The sequence below is a fragment of the Emys orbicularis genome, chromosome 5, assembly GCF_028017835.1.
Source record: "Emys orbicularis isolate rEmyOrb1 chromosome 5, rEmyOrb1.hap1, whole genome shotgun sequence".
In the NCBI taxonomy this organism is placed as follows: domain Eukaryota; kingdom Metazoa; phylum Chordata; order Testudines; family Emydidae; genus Emys; species Emys orbicularis.
The window spans coordinates 35,364,631-35,385,072 of NC_088687.1; the positions used below are offsets into that span (position 1 = coordinate 35,364,631).

Sequence of the window (20,442 nt, forward strand, 5' to 3'; positions counted from 1 at the left end):
AGTAATTTCTTTAAAATAAACACACAGATCATAAATACTGGTCTAGCAACCACTTATTAACAGAATTTCAAGCAGCTAAAAAGACATCTTCAAAATAGTTGCAGACGTCATCTGATATAGAATTACTATATCAGTAATATTGTTTGCAGAAGGCCACAGCACACTTGCTGAAAAAAAATAGTGTCATAATTGTTCATCTCAACTTACACAGATTGTCATCCGTTGTCTCATGTAACTATGTAATTAATTAGTCAAGAGCATCCTTAGTTTTTCTCAGATCAAAAGCATAAAAAATATTAAAAGGTATATCACTGAATAATGACAATGTGAAAACATTAATCCAAAACTCACTAGCAATTCTATTTTCAATTCGCTATCATACTCTGTCAGAATCTGTCAGATATAAGATGACAAATTTGGTTGTAAAGTACTACCAGAACCTTATATAATAATAGCTTATGGGGTTTTCCAGCAATAAGAGAATACTGGGGAAAACAGTCAAGTGGATTGATTAATCAATAGAATGTGACATTAAATTGCTGGGTGCTAATTACTTGCTAGGCAAGAGACCACCCCAAGAACTCTTGCTCTGCAGCTTCTATGGGCTTGGCTACACTTGTGAGTTAGAGCGCATTAAAGCAGCCCGGGCACCCTGCTGTGACTACCTGTCCACACTGGCAAGGCACGTAGAGCGCTCTGACTCCAGGGCTAGAGCGCTCCTGGTACTCCACCTCGGCGAGAAGATTAATGCTTAGTGCGCACCGGCTGAAATGCCCGGGCGTCAGTGTGAACGAGGTGTTGCATTACTGCGCTCTGATCAGCCTCCAGAAACGTCCCATAATCCCCTTAAGTCAAATGGCCACTCTTGCCATTGTTTTGTAATCGCTGCAGGAATGCCGATATCCCCTTTGTAAGCTCCGTTTCTGACAGCCGGCTGCTTATCTGCTCCGAGACAAAGCAACCATTACTGTGGAATGTTGTGTGTGAGAGAGAGAGGGGCGGAGGGAAGGGGGGGGGGTCTGCTGCTGTCTGAACTTACAAGACAGCATGCTGACATGCTCTCAGCCCCCCAAAAACCCACTCTCTCTCCCCCCACATACACACAAACACACTGCCTGTCACCCACCACCCCACCCTACGCCCCATTTGAAAAGCACGTTGCAGCCACTTGCATGCTGGGATAGCTACCACAATGCACTGCTCTCTGTGGCAGTTCCAAGCAGGGCTTTGGAGCGGAGCCCGGAGCTGGAGCCTGGACCAGTAGGTTTTTCCCCAGAGCTGGAGCGGAGCAATTCAAAAATTTGATTGCTCCAAAGCCCTGGTTCCAAGAGCTGCTAATGTGGCCATGCCAGTGCGCTTACAGCTGTCAGTGTGGACAGATTGCAGCGCTTTCCCTACTGCGCTCTATGAAGGCTGGTTTAACTCAAAGTGCTCTACATCTGCAAGTGTAGCCATGCCCTATTAGTAAGTAAACATATGATAGTTAGAAGTTGGAAGACCTCTCACAGTACATCTCAGGAATATTAGCTAATTGTTCCATTTTCATAATTTACCTAAGTCTAAAACGTTGGATACATTTATTAGACTTTGGAGTCCCATTTTTGTTGTACAGAGAGAAGTGATACTGTATGAATTTGCTTTGAACATTATTCTATGTATATCTACATCTATAGCTTCTTCATTGCTAGTGTCTGAAAAACTGCAGTCTTACAATAAAACACAGTGGGCTGAAATTTGTGTATGTGCATGTGTAATGTGATATCCACACCATGCTCATCTTTTTTGCGTGCTGCAGAAAAAGTGAGTGTGGTACTCCAGAATATGGTGGAAAAGGCCTTCCATCTGGAATTTTATAGTTCTTTTGCTTAGAAAATCTCTTATCTGTCTATACATTCTTCCTACAATATCCATATTTGCTACTTTTTACAAAAATCCCTCTCTTCATTGTAGGCTTTTTCTATGTCCAAGAAGGTTACTATGTACTCTTTGGTTTTCAAGCTTTTAAGTGCTTCTGTCTCTATCAGTACAATGTAGTCAGTCACACTCCTACTTCTTCTGAACCCATTTTGTGTTCCATCTATGAGACTATTTCTTTCTAAGTATGTTACTAATCTGTCTGTCATCAGTTTTTCCATAGTTTTACCTAAATATGCTGAAAGGGCAATTGGTCTGTATGCCTCAGGCCCAGAGTGCACGTTGCTTGGTTGTTTCACTGGGACAATAATCATGTTTCCAGTCCCTAGATATTTTCCCTTTCCTCTATATGCTATTGTTTAATTTTAGTATTATCCTCAGGCTTTCATCACCTAGTATGAAGTATCTGAGCATATCAAAGCTTATTTTTGTCCTTTCCTCATGTGGTGCTTTTGCTCCTTATCACTTTTTGGAGTTCCTTAATACTGAATTTTTCATTTAAAATAAGATCAACATCTTCCTCCCACCTATTCATTATCTCATAATTATCATTAAGGAATGTTCTTTTCCTTTCCCTAATTTCTATCCCCTGAGCCTCATCATAACTGACTTTTTGAAACACGGTGGCCAAAATTTCTGCTTTTTCTTTGTTGGAGCTTATTACTCTATGGCCTTCTACTGCAAGGCTTCATATTGTGTTGCTCTTATTCTTATTCCATTCATTTTCTGAAACTGTTTGTGTACCTCTGATGTATTGATATCTTTACGTACTTTTCCACAGTATTTCCTCCAGCTCTCTCTTTTTGCCCTTTTTATAGCTCTATGTGCAAGTGCTTTTTACTTTTTTTTTATACGTCATTAAGTCCTCACCATTTATTGTTTTTTGTTTCTTATATGCCTTGTTCCTTTCCTTAATTAACTGGTCACATTCCTTAAGGGGGAGGGATAGCTCAGTGATTTGAGCATTAGCCTACTAAACCCAGGGTTGTGAGTTCAATCCTTGAGGGGGCCGCTTAGGGATCTGGGGCAAAAATCAGTACTTGGTCCTACTAGTGAAGGCAAGGGGCTGGACTTGATGACCTTTCAAGGTCCCTTCCACTCTATGAGATAGGTATATCTTGTTCCACCACAGTATGCTTTTCTATCTTTTATAAAGGCTGGTATCCTAGGTATATCTAGGCTGGCTGTCTTTATAATTTCCTTAGTATCCTCACTTATACACTGCTTGCCCACATGTTCCTCATGTTAAAGAGTTTCCAATTTGATTTTTTCAGGTTCCAAGTGGGGGTATTAGTCTCATCTTTGTATTTTCTCTTTTTTGATATGTAATGAATGTCAGAAACTGGTCACTACCCATTCCCTCCTCTCTGTAAATTTCCTAGATACATTTGCTTGTTAGGTTACTAAAAGCTATTCCCAGGTCTCGGCAAGAAAGGCTTCAGCCTGCTGCAGTGAACCTGGTAGGTCTTCCATCACATAATATTACTAAATTATTATCTTCAAAAAATTGCTCTAGGACATTTTCCATTCTTATATTTTTCCAACTTTCCCACAGTCCATTGTGATTGTTCAGATCACTGCAGATAATGTATGAGCAGTTAATTCTTTCAGTTCTATAGTCTCTAGTTTTCTGCAGGGGTTATAAACATTATATAGTTTGAGAGATGCAGAGGTGTTTTGTATCAGTATCTCAACAGCATTATACTTGATATTTAACTTTTTAACTCTAAAACTAGGCAGTTTAGATTCTCCTTAACAAAGGTGCAGACACCCCCACCCTTTCCTATTTCTCTAGCATATCTATATGTGTGATTTTAGTTTTTCTATTAGCTGAGTCTTTTTTATGCATAGTATATCAAGGCTTTGTTTTCATATCAATAACATTTCTTTAATTCCGGTCCATGTGCGATAAGACTATGTGCATTCCAGATAAAAATAGTCACCCCCCTTCTTGTAACCTTCAATACTTCCTTCACTTAGGAAAGTATGGAGATGTTCCTCTGATAGATTGCTAGTTCATAGGTACTTTTCAGCAGCTTTAACTATAAGTCTCATTTTCTATTTTCTTTCCTGTCTGAAAGAAGTACAATGTATGACTTCAGTCACAGATGCAATTTCTTTTTCTATAAGTAGTATATCATCTCATTTTACCCCAATGGCACTCATTACTTTCTTCTCAGTATTTTGTTGCTTGCTAATCACTGCCCCCAACTGGGTATTATTTTTCCCTCCAGGTGTCTCCTAACGCTTCTGCATATGAGATGTTAATGATTTTGTTTTTATATTCCTTTAACTTGCTTTGCCTTGGTACATTCTCCATATGTTGAGCTGTGTTTTCCTTCACAGTTACATTTTTATTCTGTCCCTTCCTCATAATTATCATATGAATGGTCTCCTCCAGACTTGCTGCACATTAATTTCCCTTTGCAATTATTTGCTATGTGACCAAATCTTTGACACCTGTAGCATCTACCCTGTTTGTTTCAGTTAGGAATCCAGGTAGCTAACAGTTCATTTTTAGCTTTCTTAGCACCTTTGTCTTAAGGAGCTGCCCTACTTGTTCTTTGTTTTTGCATTCCACTAACAAGACTCCACCAGGTAGTTTCCCAGCTCTTACTATGTCTCCAACACTTTTTTTGAACCATTCAACAATCATCAGGTGGTTGACATACCCTAACTTTCTCTTTAGCTAGGGATTTTACTGTTACATAATTTCCCCCCATGTCCCATTGCTGCCTTCCCACTTGCTGTTCTTTCTGCTGGTTCTAAAGAATCTATCCTTTTCTTTTTCCTTGTTTTCATCCAGTTTTTCTCAATGCTTTCCCTATCCACATTTTCTAGCCTGGTTTGAGTATCATTTGTTATCACTTCCATCTCCCCCTGACCAGCAGTTTAGCCTGACCAGCTTTCCACTTCAGCCCCAGCAAGAGAGCCAGCCACATCTATCCAAATCCCCTGAGCCTCTTTGTGCTACAAACTTCCTAGCTTTATAATCACCACCCAGCCTCATCCCAGTTGGGCTTTGGTCATCCATTAAGCCTCCCTCTCTCTCTTTCTCAGGTGCTGCCAGGTATGTTATTTGGCCTCTTAGGCCCACACTAACCCCTTCAGAGCCTGTGTGGAGTACACACCTCATCACACCCTCCAAAGCAGTTCAAAAAGTGAGAAAATGCGAAGTTTAAGCAATTCTTAGTTTCAAATTACTCCTATTCCTCTCCACAAATATTATTGCTAGCATGTGGTCACTTATGCTGAGAGACAGTTAAAGGCATACAGTACTTGCAGATGGATCAGAAAGAAAACAAAATTATGTCTTATTTGGGATATGGATCCACAAAAGGACTTAGGAACTTGCACCCTCAGGTTTAGGTGCCTATGTCCCCAATTTAGGTGCTATTGCAATTCACAAAACTCCCTCTTGTCTGCTGTCTTAACTCTGTAGATGCACAAATTCACTCTGTGCCTAAATTTCCACTGTAAAAGTTCCCTGGGCACCTAAGTTTTCACCTCTGGGCATTAGAGTGACCAGATGTCCCGATTTTATAGGGACAGTCCCGATCTTTGGGTCTTTTTCTTATATAGGCTCCTATTACCCCCCATCCCCTGTCCCGATTTTTCACACTTGCTGTCTGGTCACCCTACTGGGCATGCATCCTACTGCCTGAGGCAGACGTCTGAGTATTTATCCTCACACCTAAGTGCCAGCGCGATCTTCAAAGACAGTCAAGATAGGCCTTCCCCTTGCCTATCTCACTTTTGGGACTCAATCACTAGGGGTGCTCGGAGCATGTCTAACTCTACTCAAAATGGCCATTCCCCACTGTGCTTGATGAGGCAAAGGGACTTGAACAGGGGTCTTCCACCTCTCATGCGAGTGCCCCAGCCACAGGGTTATGTGTCTTTCTCACTCTAGCCCAATTAATATTTAATTATTTAATACAAAGTAGCATTTTTTCTCCCAGAGGACTGATGAAACTGCACCCTTTTTTTGCCTCAGATGGATTCCTCAGCTTTCAATCACAGTAGGGCATTCTAAAAATATTTCCTCCCATTGCACCTTTTCAGTAGATTTCTTAATGCCCCAAAGTTTGCTCATCTAAAATCTAAGCTTAGTTTACCAATCTAGCCAATAAAGTTAGCACACCAGTTTACAAGCAGAATAAAAAATCCCCATTCTAGACAGTAAAACTACTAGAGCATTAAACAATCTCAGTGCTTAGTATAATAGAGATCTCTCACACTGGAATTGATTGCTATAGTTACAAGAAATCTGTTGTTTCTTGAGTCTCTGAGGCGCTGGAAATGAGGGATTTTTACAGCATTTGGGTAAACACTGCCTATTCCTTATATGGAATAGTCCTGTTCCCTGAAAACCCACCCACTGGTTGCTGCATGTGGTGCAAATTCATATGGTTTAAATGAGATGCTAGAGTGCAACTTGTACTCTATTCTGGAATAGATTTTGGAATATTGTTCCACTACTGACTTTTTGGCTTGAAATTTGTCCCAGGGATAGCCACTTTTAGATGCTAAAATGTTTTCATGTACTTGGGGAGGACTATATGGCTCCAGGGATATGTAATGAGACACAGACTACAGCATGTCACTGGTTGGGTGAAGCAGAATAGTAAAAGCCTTTGCCCCCTGAGAGCTCTTTAACGACACATATGAAACAAGTTTGTGGCTTCATTCTAGTTCCTGCTGGACCATGTGTCCACATAACAAACAACACCGATGACAATTAGCACCCTCATTGGTAGGTTCAGCAAGGAGGTAAGTGACTGGTCAATGAGGGATACTAAAAGTATCCCCTCAACCCTTTAGGCAGTCCTCAAAAGTCTGAGTTGGGGCACACTGCTGGGCATTGTGGGAAAGCTTGCACCTGTTGTGAGGATAAATTGAGAAAATTGGGTTGCAGGACTGTTAATCTGGCACTTATAATGAGCATTGCAATTTCACTGTAAAATAAAAATAAAATCCCTTAATACATTTAGTTAACAATTGTTTTGACAGAACATAGCTGGAAACATATTGAAATAACCTGGTAAGGAATATTAAGAATTTAAGGAATGGAGAGGGAGCACACAGGGAATGCGCACCATCTGGACAAAGCGCTGTTTGGCACCACTCTGCAGCTTCGTCTTTTGATGAACTTTTCATATAAAGACAGAATATTTACACTGGTGTGCATTAAACAACAAGCAGAGATACACTCAACTGTTTATTAAAGATGCAGTACGTTTAGTGGAGTGTTCAGTATAAAAGTTTGCATGTTCAGTATAATCTGGCAAAAAATTACATGAAATTAAGAGAAACCTTATTAGAACTCATAACAATTTTAAAAAATAATGAGGGGAGTCTCCTAGCTGAAGGGTCATAAAAACATTAAATTACAGATCTTTTACTTTCATCTGCTGGGAGACACAGGGCCAAGATACTCAACTTGTATAAATTATCACAGCTCTGTGGAAGTCAGTGGAGCGATGCCAATTTACACCAGCTGAGCATCTGACCATCATCCTTCAAAGCGTGGTCCTACTCTGAAAAGTGGCTGTGTATAAATGGTATCATGGGGTCCTATGTTCATTGCTTCTAAATCAACAAATCCCAAATTGTGGTCTGCAGAGCACTTATTGGTGATCTATGGAAAAGCTGATTAGTCACATATTTCTCCGGTCCAGTGAGTCTTGTTTCCGGCTGCTTCTAAAGTTATGCTTTTTTAATATGGCTGCAGGTATGGGGGAACCTGTGGGTGAGGCTCAGTGAAAGCGTGGATGGAAGCCATAACTGACATAGAACAGGCTCTATCGTGCTGAGGCCTGGGTTGAATTATTGTAAGCAAAATCCGCATAGGGTCACCTTGTTGGCAGTTCAGGGAACAATAGGGATACTGCTCCAGGACTTGATTGACCCATTCCATCTGCCCGTTAGCCTGAGGGGGCTCCACGCTAAGGAGCTTAAAAAATTCACACCAAAAGTGGGAGATGAAGTGTGGGTCTCAGTCTGACACGATACTGGTTGGTAGTCCATGGAACTAGAAAAGAGGCACACTTTTTCCTGGGCGGTAGGGATTTTGTGGCCAGAAACAAATTGTGCCATCTTGGTCAGGAGGTTGACCGTGACTAGCACCACCATGCACCCATGACAGCAGGGCAGCTCCACAAGGAAATCTAGAGACACGGTGGACCAAGGATGGGATGGGGTGAGCAAGGGCTGGAGAAGACCAAGTGACTTTGAGCATGGGTTCTTCTGTGAGCCAAAGGTCATAGAATTTAATGTATTTCTTGAAATAAGAGCTGTCACTATCTGGTGTACTTCACCGCCTGCTCAGTTTGTGTGCTTGCATGGGCCCAAACACACACCAGGTTATTATCTTTCACCAAGGTGTGTATTTATTCTTTTTTACAAAGTAACAGAGTGTAATGCAGGCTTACAGCCAGGGGAGACTTCCATGACACCTTCACTCCGCAGCCCAGGCTCACCCTCTGAGCAACCCTTCTGAGCTGCCCCTTGCTTCCTGTTCCATCCAATTACCTCATTAGCCCAGAGATTATCAACCAGGTATGCACAATCCCACAACAGAAAGTGTATAATTGGCTTCAATGAATCCTGCACTCTTCCCAGTGCTGAAGCAAACCCAGTGACCACGGTGCTACACATAGTACCCTGTCACAAGAACTCAAACTTGGCCACGAGAAACTCTATGAAATCAAGCCCTGCATTTTAGACTGGCCAAAGTGCCCAGCAGACAGTGTGTCATGAGACAGTTTTAAAGTCTGGAGTCCAGGCTGTACTTGTACAGACATAAATGGTGGTACATGCAATTTGATCATTTCTCTATGAGTGAGCACCGTAAACAGAAACTGGGCCCTGCTTCTGCAAGTAGGCCCTGTGGGAATAACCCTTCGCCTATGTGGAATGCTACTGACTTCAAGAAGGATCTACTTGTGAAATGGCCTCACTCTTGGCTGGCATCAGGACTGAATGTGAGGGGATCTGCTAAGCTAATAGCATGCATCTCCACCGCTTGATCTCTAAGAAGCAGACTCTGTAAGTGGTAGCAGTAACAGATTTGTATCCTCTCTAGATGCGGTATAGAAGAGGACAACACACACTGACCAGTAGGTTACCTACTTCCTGTTGACAGGGGACTGTCATCCTGAGCATCTGAGGGCCACAACAATTCAGAATCCTGGACAAGCCCCCACTATCCCACACTCACCATTGGGCTACACCTGTCCAGTCCACAATACAGGATCAGGGCCTTGGCAATAATATTTTACATTTAAATAACACCTTTTAGCTAAAGTTTCCCAAAGTGGTCTACGTAGTAAATTTCACACAAAAAATACATTGCAACCTTACTATTCTTTCCAAATCAAGCACTCAGAAGTTAGGAGATGCTGTAATTAAGCTTGCCCATGCAACACCCCTGTGAGGTAAACTGTGGTGTTATTCCCATTTTACAGATGGGAAACTGAGGCACGGAGCTTAAGGTCAAAATTATCCACTGAATTTGAATGCCAAGTTGAGACACGAGGAGCCAATTTTTCAGAGTACTTAGCACTTTATACATTCAGAGCACAGCTCCCAGTTACTTCAGTTGTAAATGTGAGCACTCAGCACTTCTGAAGATCAGGCCCCATGATCTCAAGTTGGGCTAGAAAAAGAGGAACACACAATTAGTGACCACTTGTGAATAGTCTGGTTTAAGTGACTTGCTCAGCACCACACAGAAACTCTGTGTCAGAAATAGGGACAGAATTCAACTCTTCAGGGCAGCATTCAACTGTGTTAAACATGAGACCATCCTTTCTATTACTGCAATCCCATGTCTTATTCAGTATAGATCTTCCATCTTGCTGCAACTAATGATGCAAAGGTCCTACAAACAACACTACTCAACCTTGATTCATCTCAAGAGCAGGACCAAATAGGCTTGTGGACTGAATCACCCAGGGGTCCTGTGGGGGAAAAATGTGATCATGTAATTGATGCATATGGACAAGGGGGCCAAATTACAGACAACCTTAATTCTGACATTTCCTAACTTTTGAGTGCTTGAATTTACAACATTAATAATGTTCTTTTAACACAGGTTTGAGGGTTTTTTGTTTTTTTTAAAAACCAACTGACAAAACAAATTCCATCTTGTGACATCATATTTAAACCCACATTGCTGTTCATCAGCAGGGTTGGAACCTTTTAATCCATCACAGAAACCTCTGCCATTATAGCTAATGGAGCAACTGATAGCAGTTGTTCCCCACATGGCTCCCAGTTGCATCCTCCTTGCTCAGCCAGTCCCAATCCTCCCCCTTCCAACTCACAGTCACAATTTCTCTCCCTCCTCTAGTCCCAGGCTCACAAGACTCCTGGTCCCAATCTACTCCTTTTCCTTCCTAAAGATCCAGGTTTTGTCCCCTCTACATTTGAATCAGATGAATCAGAATTCCTTCTCTTCACTGACTAGATGCCAGTCAGTCAGTCCCTACTCCACAGCATGGGGGCACTATAGCATTTCAAAGAACTCTCTTTCAACATGGACAAAACAATGTATTTTCCCCTATTCTCATTTTCCAAAACAGCTGAACCATTTTGGCTGAATTTTTCAAAAAACTGAAATCAGGGTCTTATAATGGAAAGTGTTGGATAATCTTAATAAGAGGTGGTGCTACCAGCCCTGCCTTTAAGAAAGGCATGACTTTTGTTATAGTTTTCTTGCCATTATTGGATAAATGTAAGGTTATGTCCTTAATAAAGAGAATGGGGAATTTAAATTAAACATACCACAAGAATCTTATCTTCCAAGTCCTCTCTCAGAGAATACAAGCTGGAAGAAAATTAGTTTTCTAATGAAGTGATGACTTTCTAAGAAATTAGTGCAATTCTTTTACATCCAGCTAAATTCTGAGAAACCTAGAGGGAAATAGCTTATGCTGATGATACCAACAACCATTCATAATAGCTCTGTAAAAGAAAAGATCCTTTTGGCGAATGTGGTGCAGATGCAGAATATTCAGTGTAGCAAAATGGCTTTTCTTTATACAGCTAAGATTTCTGTGGAAATGTTAGGAGACAAACACTTAAAGGCCAGCAAAATACAATATGCCAAACTACCCATAGTAAAATTAAAATGTCGGTGTATTAATAATTAAATCATAAATCCCAAACAAAACAAACTACACTTCCAGCACATTTGACAAACCACTTCTTAACAACCTCTCTCTTTTTATGGCCAGCCCCATAATTCAACTGGTCTTCGATGAGTCCAGCTACATTCAACCATATTTGGCTTTGTCTGTAATGAGTAGAGACACCTGAGGTAACTCTGTTTTTTAGAGACAGAGTGTTAGCCCCATCCCAGCCAAACACCAATCACGCTACTGTATATTTTCTCTTTCATTTCCATCCCTTCAGCGTAGTTTAAACTCCAGTATTATATTTCAGAATCATCCTTATTTACATAAAACTGAACTGAAGAAAGGGGCTTTTCAATTGTGGAATAATGTTTTCTGTAATTGTTAGAGATGGATGAACTGATTTGAATAAATTAAGAACCTGCCCAAACTTTGGCTCAAAACTCAAACTGAACTTGGTATGATTTTAGTTTAATTAAAAAAATAAATCAGGATAACTTTTTCACTGATTTTTTTCTTTTTCAAGTAATTCAAACAGAAAAGGAAACACTGTTCTCACAGTATTTCTGACGGAACAAAAGCAGGAAGTACTAGACATCTCACCAGAACGCCTGCTCCCATGAGATTTCCAACCCAATTTTTCAGAAGCAGGAATTTCAGATCACTTTGATAAAGTTCAGATACACATCCTAATTTATGTGTAATTATTCCTACCAAAATGAGCTTCTATATCTTTGAGGTTCACTCATTAACTATCATAATGACAATTTGTGCATACAAAAACCTTTAAGATACTTTATTTCAAAATGCTAATTTAATGCCACAATAAGATTGCTAGGAAAGGAAATGCTGTGTGCACTCCGGATACAGAAATGTTTAATCATAAATACTGAAACATCAGTTCCTAAATGCTCTTTTCCACATCTTCTTCCCGAGTTCAACACGGTTTACTGATGATTTGTGATAGATGAAAGAAGAATGGACAGAATTTTAAATCAGCAGGTTTGGATAACTTGCCTCCAAGAGTTTTAAAGAAGCTGGCTGAGGAACTTGCTGAACTGTTATTGTTGATTTTCAATTACTCTTAGAGCACTGGGGAAGTTCCAGAAGACAGGAAGAAAGCTAATGTTGTACCAATATTTAAAAAGGGTAAACAGGATGACCTGCGTAATTATAGGCCTGTCACTCTGACATCAATCCCAGGCAATGGAGCAGCTGATACAGGACTTTTGATTAATAAAGAATTAAAAGAGGATAATGTAATTAATACCAATCAGTATGGGCTTCTAGAGAGTAGATCCTGTCAAACTAACTTGATGTCTTTTATTGATGACTTACAAGTTGTGTTGATAAAGGTAAGAGTGTATATACATAGATTTCTGTAAGGTGTTTGATTTGGCATTGTACAACATTTAGATTAAAAATTAACCGGGCATATATTAAATGGGTTAAAAGCTAGCTAAATGGTAGGTCTCAAAATGTAACTCCAAATGGGGTAAATGGGATTTAAGGGAAGAACCACAGTAAAGAAAGTTCTGAAGCTGGGGTTGGGGAAAGGAAAGATTTTTTTTATATTGTTACTTTGGCAATATATTGCACCCTTTGTTAACCGCTTGAAGGACACACTGAACAGAATGGGCCAAATCCTGAGGTGGTGTAAACTGGTGTAGCTCCACTGATTTACACCAGCTGAGTATTTGGTCTAGTAATTTTTCATCTTCCATCATATTGTGTTACTATTTTAAGTAATTTTGATTAGGTTTTTTTTTAAAAGCAGCATCCTTTTAGATGCAAAATTGAAATTAGCCACAACTTGGATACTTTTTCAGTTTGTTTCAAAGACAGAATAGGTTGATTCAAGTTTATTAATAGGCCAAGGACCTCAGCCTCAAGTAGAAGATAATCTTTAGAAAATTAATATTCATCATTCACAACAGACAACTCTACTCGGACCAACACTTATCTGCCAGTAAATATCTTTAAACTAACCTTACCTTGTACTATATAGGGAGTGTTCTCTTCTTTAGGGGAACTCAATGGACGAGGGGTAGGTGCTGGTGGCCGGTTTATAATAAAGGATCCGTGTTGCTTTCTTTTCTCCTCATCAGATGCCAGTATCATATCATACACACTTTCATCCAACTCGGCAAAAGTATACGGATCCTCGTCATCGTCCTCAGATTTATCTTCTTCTCCACCGTATACTTCCAGATGACCAGAAGTCTCGTCTCTTTCCTTTCTGTCTTCATCCCATTTCCTTGCTGCAACATAGACAAGTTGTTTTCAGTTGTTTCAGTCTTCAGACTCCAAAAAGCTGCATTCTGATGCCAAGATTTTCAATTTAGGCGCCTAAATAAAACTGATTTCCCACAGTTCCTATTAAAGCCCATACAAATGGCTTCTAGGGGAAGCACTGCATTCTCATTTCTTCTTCATAGTTTTTGCTAAAGTTTTTGAGACTGGGAGCCAAGAATGAGGTAACTAAATAAATGACCTTATTTTAAAAAATACTGAGCACCTAGCAGCTTCCACTGAATATAAAAGGTTTCTTATCCTTAATAGTAAAGCAAAATAAATGGCAGCTGTGGGGTTCTCAGCACTTTTGAAAATCAATTCACGTATGTGCCAAATACGACCTTAGTAGTCTAATTTTACCTATCCATATTTGAAAATTTTAGCTTTTGTCTCCCACATGCCTTCTGTAGACATGAAGCCTCTTCCCAGGTGCTCCCTCCTGGCTTAGGGGCAGCCCTGCATGTGGTCCCTCACCTCAGTTTCCCTCTTGGATCCCCAGCAAATCCATGCAAACATGTTCTCAAGTCCATCAACATTTATTAACAATACATAGCACAAATCTCCCACAGCATGTCACCCCAGTGAAATCAGTCCTTAAAAAATCCAGCTTTGTTCTCACCATACGCCAGTGTCTTTTGCCACATCTCCATCCCTTTGCCAGGAGAGTCCAGCCCTTCCTTCATGGGTGCAATCTTGTTCTTCCCAGCGGGAGCTCCCACAGCCTCTCTGCTGGGAGCACCTCTCACTCCCCATGCCTTCACTCCCCACTGTTCCTCAGGGTCCAGCTCTCCAGCAAAGAGACATCAGTGGGTAAGCCCCTTCACTGCTCCCCTTTCCTTCAGCCCCCTATGGCCATTGGCTCCATCTCTCTGGCTTAGAGCCAGCAGGCATCTCCCTCTTCTGCTGCTGTCACCTTCAGCCTTCTCCAGCCCTGGCTCTCTGGGTTAAGACCTGTCAGCCAGCAAAACCTTCTGGCTGCTCTCCTGTCTTCATCCTTCTCCCAGGAACCACCTTCTGTCTCTGGCAGCTCTTATCTCCTGCCCTTCCAGTCTGCTCTGACTCTCCTGGTCTCTTGCTCACAAGACCTTATTGGGTATGTCTACACTGCAATTACACAACCATGGCTGGCCTGTGCCAGCTGACTTGGGCTTGTGGGCTTGGGCGCTGTTTCATTGAAGTGTAGACGTTCGGGCTCAGGCTGGATCCCGGGCTCTAGGACCCTGTGAGGTGGGAGGGTCCCAGAGCTTGGGCTGCAGCCTGAGCCTGGAAGTCTACATTGCAATGAAACAGCCCTGCGGCCCAACCCCCACTAGCCTGAGTCAGCTAGCACGGGACAGCTGCATGTTTTTAATTGCAGTGTAGACATACCCTTATAGTCCCCAGGTGCTTCCCTGCCCTCATCATCATCCACCTGGACTGGAACAGGAGAGCCAACCCCAGTTTCCTTTAATGGGACAACTATTCTGCAACACTACCTGTTTTTTGACTTTGACCAAGATGTACTACAGTACTATATTATAAACCATGAAAGGCAGGGCCATCCCTAAGGAGGTGCTCCCCCCAGATCCTGTCCCCACCCCTGTCCAGCCTCTTTCCACCCCCCAGCCTCTTCCCCGCCCAGTTCTGCCCCCTCCCCCAAGTGCGCTGTGCACCCCCCCAGTACCCTCTGACGCTGCAAAAGCGGCTAAACTTCTGATCCACGGCTGGTGGTAGGCACTGAGAGGGAGGTGGAGGCGCTGATCGGTGGGGCCCGCTGGGGAGCAGGAGGCGCGGGGGGGGGGGGGGGAGGTTCTGGTAGGAGGGATCCCTCTCGCCTCCCCCGCCCACTTGCTGCTCACCTCCCCATTCACCTCCTCACCCTGCTCACACGCCCGTCTCTTGCCTCATCTCCCCGCCCGCTCCTCACGATTTTCTCGAAGCGCGGGGCTCCCCAAAGTGTGGGGCCCGGGGCGGTTGCCCCGATTTGCTGTACCCAAGGGATGGCTCTGATGAAAGGGTCCCCAGATGTACTTTTACAGCTCATGACATATAGTTCTATTGTATATCATCTTTTGTAATTCATGTTAATGCCTTAAAAAAAAAAAAAAGGTTTCCTAAGCCTCTGCTTCCACCTTCCATATTCCCCATATTCCATATATTGTGTTTTCTGGTTGCCCATTGCATTCATGTTTAGCTTTCACTTCTATTTAAAAAGCTGTAGGCAGAATTAATAATATCCCAGATTTAATTTTTTAGACAGCAATATATTAGAAGCTTGTGCAGAGAAAGTGATATTAAAAACAGCAGCCGGTAGACATTTCATTTTTAAATCAGTGGTTTTAAAAACACTTGGACAGATGTCACAAACATACTTAGCACAATTTATTAATGAGTGATTCTGAGGCCACTGAAATGACGAATGTTTACATTTGCCTACTGCTGTCTACCTACGGTTCCCAAACAAACAGAAGATCCCCTAGTAGGTTTTAGTAATGAATCGGGGTTCCCTTTATGTTGTTGTGATCCCGTGTATGTCTCTTAATGCTTAAAACCTTTCTGCTGCTGATTAGAGTGAGAAACATTTTGTGTGTCTTGGGGACTCCATCAAGCGAGTAAGTTTTAAAAGTGATACTATGTTCATGTAAACCAGCTACATAATTATCATCTACTGTGTACTCTGGATTTCTTATCTATAAAAATATATTGTAAAACATCTACTGTGGTGGATAAAAAGTCTGCAATATTCTATACTTAATGTGAGAAATAGACAGTCTGTTTCCACGTTTCTGTCTCAGTGGGCATTTTCATTCTCGGAACTCCAATAGGGGGCACTCTTATGCCATCAGCAAAAAAAACCTCTCTCTGAAAAAGGGCTCAGCACTAGAATGCCTTTTATCTAGTCCTGAGCAATACCTGCAGTAAATGGCTCTAAAAATGTGTAGCAATGACTCATTACAGTTTCTCTTTGAAAAGAAACTATCATCCTAATTTAGAGAAGATCCTCATATGTTATTTTCCTTTCCCCCTTCCCCAGAAAGCTGTAACGATGAAACCAAAGCTAATACTTCATGAAAACACAGCACGTTTTAAATGAAGGATTCATATAGGAATTGTTTCAGAGGAACCTTATATTATCCCTAGGTTGTTAACTGTCTGTGCTCTGTATGTCCATATCTATCTATCTGCTCAGGTTCATATTTACGTTTTATAGGCATGAGACAGAGATGGAAGCATTACTAATGCATAGTGTAGCCACATATGAGTTATGCAGGTTAATCCAAACTTATACCGAGAAATTCTTTATTCCAAGTTTACCCCTCTCATGTATGTAGCTACTGAGAACAGGGGGTATTGCAAGAGAAGGGGCATTTGGGGGTCATGGTGGCAGTTCACCACCTCATGGTAAGCAGATGTGCTTATCATTTGTAATCTTTTTAATATATGCATATAAACTTGTAGCATCCTGCATTAAACCAGCTTTTTTCTTTCACGTTAGAGGACTGGAGGAAATCTCACTGAAACAAAAAAACAAACAAACAAACAAAAAAACCCACCCACATCCTGGAGAATAGCAAGCTATAAAACACATAGCCACTCAGATAGACATGAAGATGGGGATAGATTAGATAGAAAAAACTATACAGTAGAGTGGGGTGGGAAGACTATGGAGTGTAAATTGTGAAGGAAGTAAGGATCTAGGAAGTAGGTAATCTGTAAAACCAGAGGATTAGAGGTGAGAGGCAATCTGGTTTAAGGGAGGGATAGCTCAGTGGTTTGAGCATTGGCCTGCTAAACCCAGGGTTGTGAGTTTAATCCTTGAGGGGGCCACTTAGGGATCTGGGGCAAAAAATCAGTACTTGGTCCTGCTAATGAAGGCAGGAGGCTGGACTCTATGACCTTTCGGGGTCCCTTCCAGCTCTATGAGATAGGTATATCTCCATATATTATATTATATTATAATCTAGGCAGTGGAAAGGAGCTAGGCCAAACTTAAAATGGCTGCCAACATTATTGCGCAATCGCCAGTACATTTATTATACAATAACCAGACATAATGTAGAATTGCCAGAGTTTAATTCATACTGAACAAAATCCTGAAGTCCTTATTCAGAAAAAATAAAGAACAATTACTTACTCTATGGTAAGTAGACTGTCTAAAGAGACAGTCAGCAGGTGCCCTTTGGCAACCTGTCAGTGCTGCGAAATGCACTGTGAAAGCAGGGAACTGTGCAGTCTGGAAACAGCCCATTCAGAAGGGAGAGAGATGGGGGTCTCCACCCAGAAAGGCAACAGCTGGGGAACTGGAAGCCTGAGGGCGGGTGCCCTTGCTGCACCACTGAGAGAGGAGAAAGGCCACGTCCACAGCATGCCCATATGCTTTCTTCATCACACCATGCTGCATGACAGATAAGTAGCTACATACGTTGTTTTTAGCAAAAAAATTTCCTTCAGTTAAAACTTATCTTGGGGGAGTGAGAAGATTGATCTATTCACTCTTGACCTGGCATCCGGAGCTGAAGCTTGTTCTGGCCGTTCTGCAGTCCTTGTTTACCTAGAACTCCTCAGCCCACTTTCCTGCGGTTTCTGCTGCTTGTTAACTCCCACAAGTGGGAATATGCAGAGACCACGCAAAGAAGAAATAAAGGTTACTTACCTGTAATTGAAGTTCTACAAGAGAAGTCTCTGCATGTTCACACTCCCTGCCCATCTTCCCCGCTTCATTGGAGTCTCAGGGCAAGAATTCCCAAATTAGTGGAAGGAGCTGAGGGGTGGTTGGGGCCACTCCACACTTTTACACCATCAGAACCCTCCAGGATCAGAGGAAAAGGGAGGAGTGAGGGGCCCCAATGGATACTGCTTGTCAGAAGGTTCCAGAAGTTTGTGGTGCAGGCACCTTGATCCCACAAATGGGAATATGGAGAGGCTCCCTCAAAGAAGTAAGCTTCATTTCTTTCTTCTTTGAGCATGTGTCAGTGTGAATCCCACTGTATGTGACTGGCAAGCAGTTTCATCTTTTGGATAGTGGGTACCCTGGCACTTGAACTAAGAGTGCTGGAGGTACTGCTGTATGCCCTGGCTTGAAGTGGTTTCCATTATATCCCGGGGTTTACAGTTTGGTTCAATGGTTCTCAGCACCCGCACTATACAAATTGTTCCAGTCCCCCTGAGTGGGTCTGAGGAGTATCATCTGTGCTAATCAAATAAAAAACGAAGTACTGCTCTTTGGAACTTGGCATCTGCCCTGGCTGCATGTCAAGTGCATAATGTTTAAAGAAGGTCAGTGGGTTTGCCCATGTAGCTGCCTTACAGCTCTGTGAGTCTGGCACATTTCTGACAAATGCCGACTTGCTCGCTTGAGCTCTGGTGAAGTGAGTCTTGACGTTCACATGTGAGGCTCACCAACCAGATAGTAACAAGTGGAAATGCATCGTGTAATCCACTTGGAGAGTCTCCGTGGAGAGATCACTTTGCCTTTCAATACACAAAGAAACAGGGAGAGTGCTGGAAGGGCTTACTCCTCTTTAGGTATTAAAATACAGGTCTGTCGCATCTTACGCGCATTTAACATGCGCGATTTCAGCTTTACGCGGTCGGCAAAAAAAAAAAAAGAAAAAGAACAATTTTAATACTGTACCTGTAGTGCGGGCGATTCCGCCCACCATTCAACTCAATGTAATTTTGACTATACGCAGTTTTCGCTTTACACGCTAACCGTGGAAGGAACCCCCGCGTAAGATGAGACTCGCCTGTAGGGCTCTGGCAATGTCCAGAGTGAGAATGGCAAATCCTCAGTTATGGCTTGCATTTCATGAGGAATTCCCTAAGCTTGGAGACAGGATGCCCTCCTCACTAACACCACAGTGCTTGTGTATCTAGCTACATCCATTGTGGATTGCGGGGACATATTTGCCGCCAATTGTCCATCTTTTCCAATGTCTTTAAGCTCCTCTCAAGCCTTCTGAGGGAGCTTGTTGCTTGTTGCTCTGTCCCATGTAAGAAACTCTCATTTGTCTAGGAGAGCCTGGCAATTAGCCACCACTCACTGGTGATCTAGAGATAGCAGATCCAATCATTTGGGATCTTTATGCATATTCTTGGCCAAATGCAATTTTTCTTGGATGACTGAGACCACTAGAGATTGGGATTAGAGTGAGAATAAAAATACTTGAACCTGGAAGGGGGCACCTGGTATCTTTTCTTGATACGTTTTGTTGTTAGTGATACAGTGGCCAGCAGTTGCCATGGAGTTCATGCTGGATCTAGCAATCCCACATTTATGGGGAAGGTGAAGTTAGGAAAATGAATAGCTTGTGAGATTTTTCAGATATGACTGAAGTCTGGGTCTCCAGTGTGTCTGCGATCCATACTAGGAGCTCTTGGAATGCTTTGAAATCATCCAGCATTGGTATCAATGCTGAGGTGACCACCTTGCTGGTTGATGATTAGGAAAGGTCTTTGAGGGGCAATGCCAGATGCTGATGGATTTGTGCCTACAGGTCCCGCTCCTCCTGGTACTCTGGGGTCTGCAGACTTCCCAGTTAGGCTGCCGGAGAGGGAGATCTTCTCTTTCTTGATGGAGAAGAGTGGCTCCTTCAGGTTTGTGAAGGAGGACCGTTTGACCCAAGAAGGGCCAGACAGGTATCCCGTATGAATACAGGTGGTTGGAAGGTTGCTGACAGGACCAATGCCAGTCCTGATGCAGTGGCTGAGTTCTGAAGAACTCTTATGTTTTTTTTCAGTGACCCTAAGGGGGACAGCTTCCTGCTCGATACTAGTGAAATGTGCCCCAGTGATGATGAGTATGTGTCCCCCATGGGCAGTGCCAGTGGGTATAGTGCCGCCACTGGGCAGGGGTGCAGGTGCTTCTGTCAGTACCAGTGGACATCTCAGTGCTGATGACCATTCTGCAGTCCACAGTTGTTCCCCCATAATACCAAGGTTGGAGTTGGCAGTGGGGTCCAGAACCAAGGAAATCTGCTGCACTGTAGTTTGCTCCTTTTCACTCATCTTCAGTGCTGGGAGAGTTTGATGATTTATCCCTGATGCTTTCCTGTGTGTCTCTACATGAGAGGACACTGAGCTCTTCCTGAAGCTCCTGCCTCAGTGTTCTAGG

General features: G+C 42.4%; 1 protein-coding gene across 1 annotated transcript in view; it reads right to left on the reverse strand.

Moving 5' to 3' along the window:
- Positions 1-20,442, reverse strand: part of BANK1 (B cell scaffold protein with ankyrin repeats 1) — a 233,933-nt gene that overhangs the window by 20,376 nt on the left and 193,115 nt on the right. Inside the window, exon 10 of the mRNA XM_065405166.1 lies at positions 13,049-13,315. Within this exon, the coding sequence (XP_065261238.1) occupies positions 13,049-13,315 (267 nt within the window). The remainder of the gene's footprint in view (positions 1-13,048; positions 13,316-20,442) is intronic.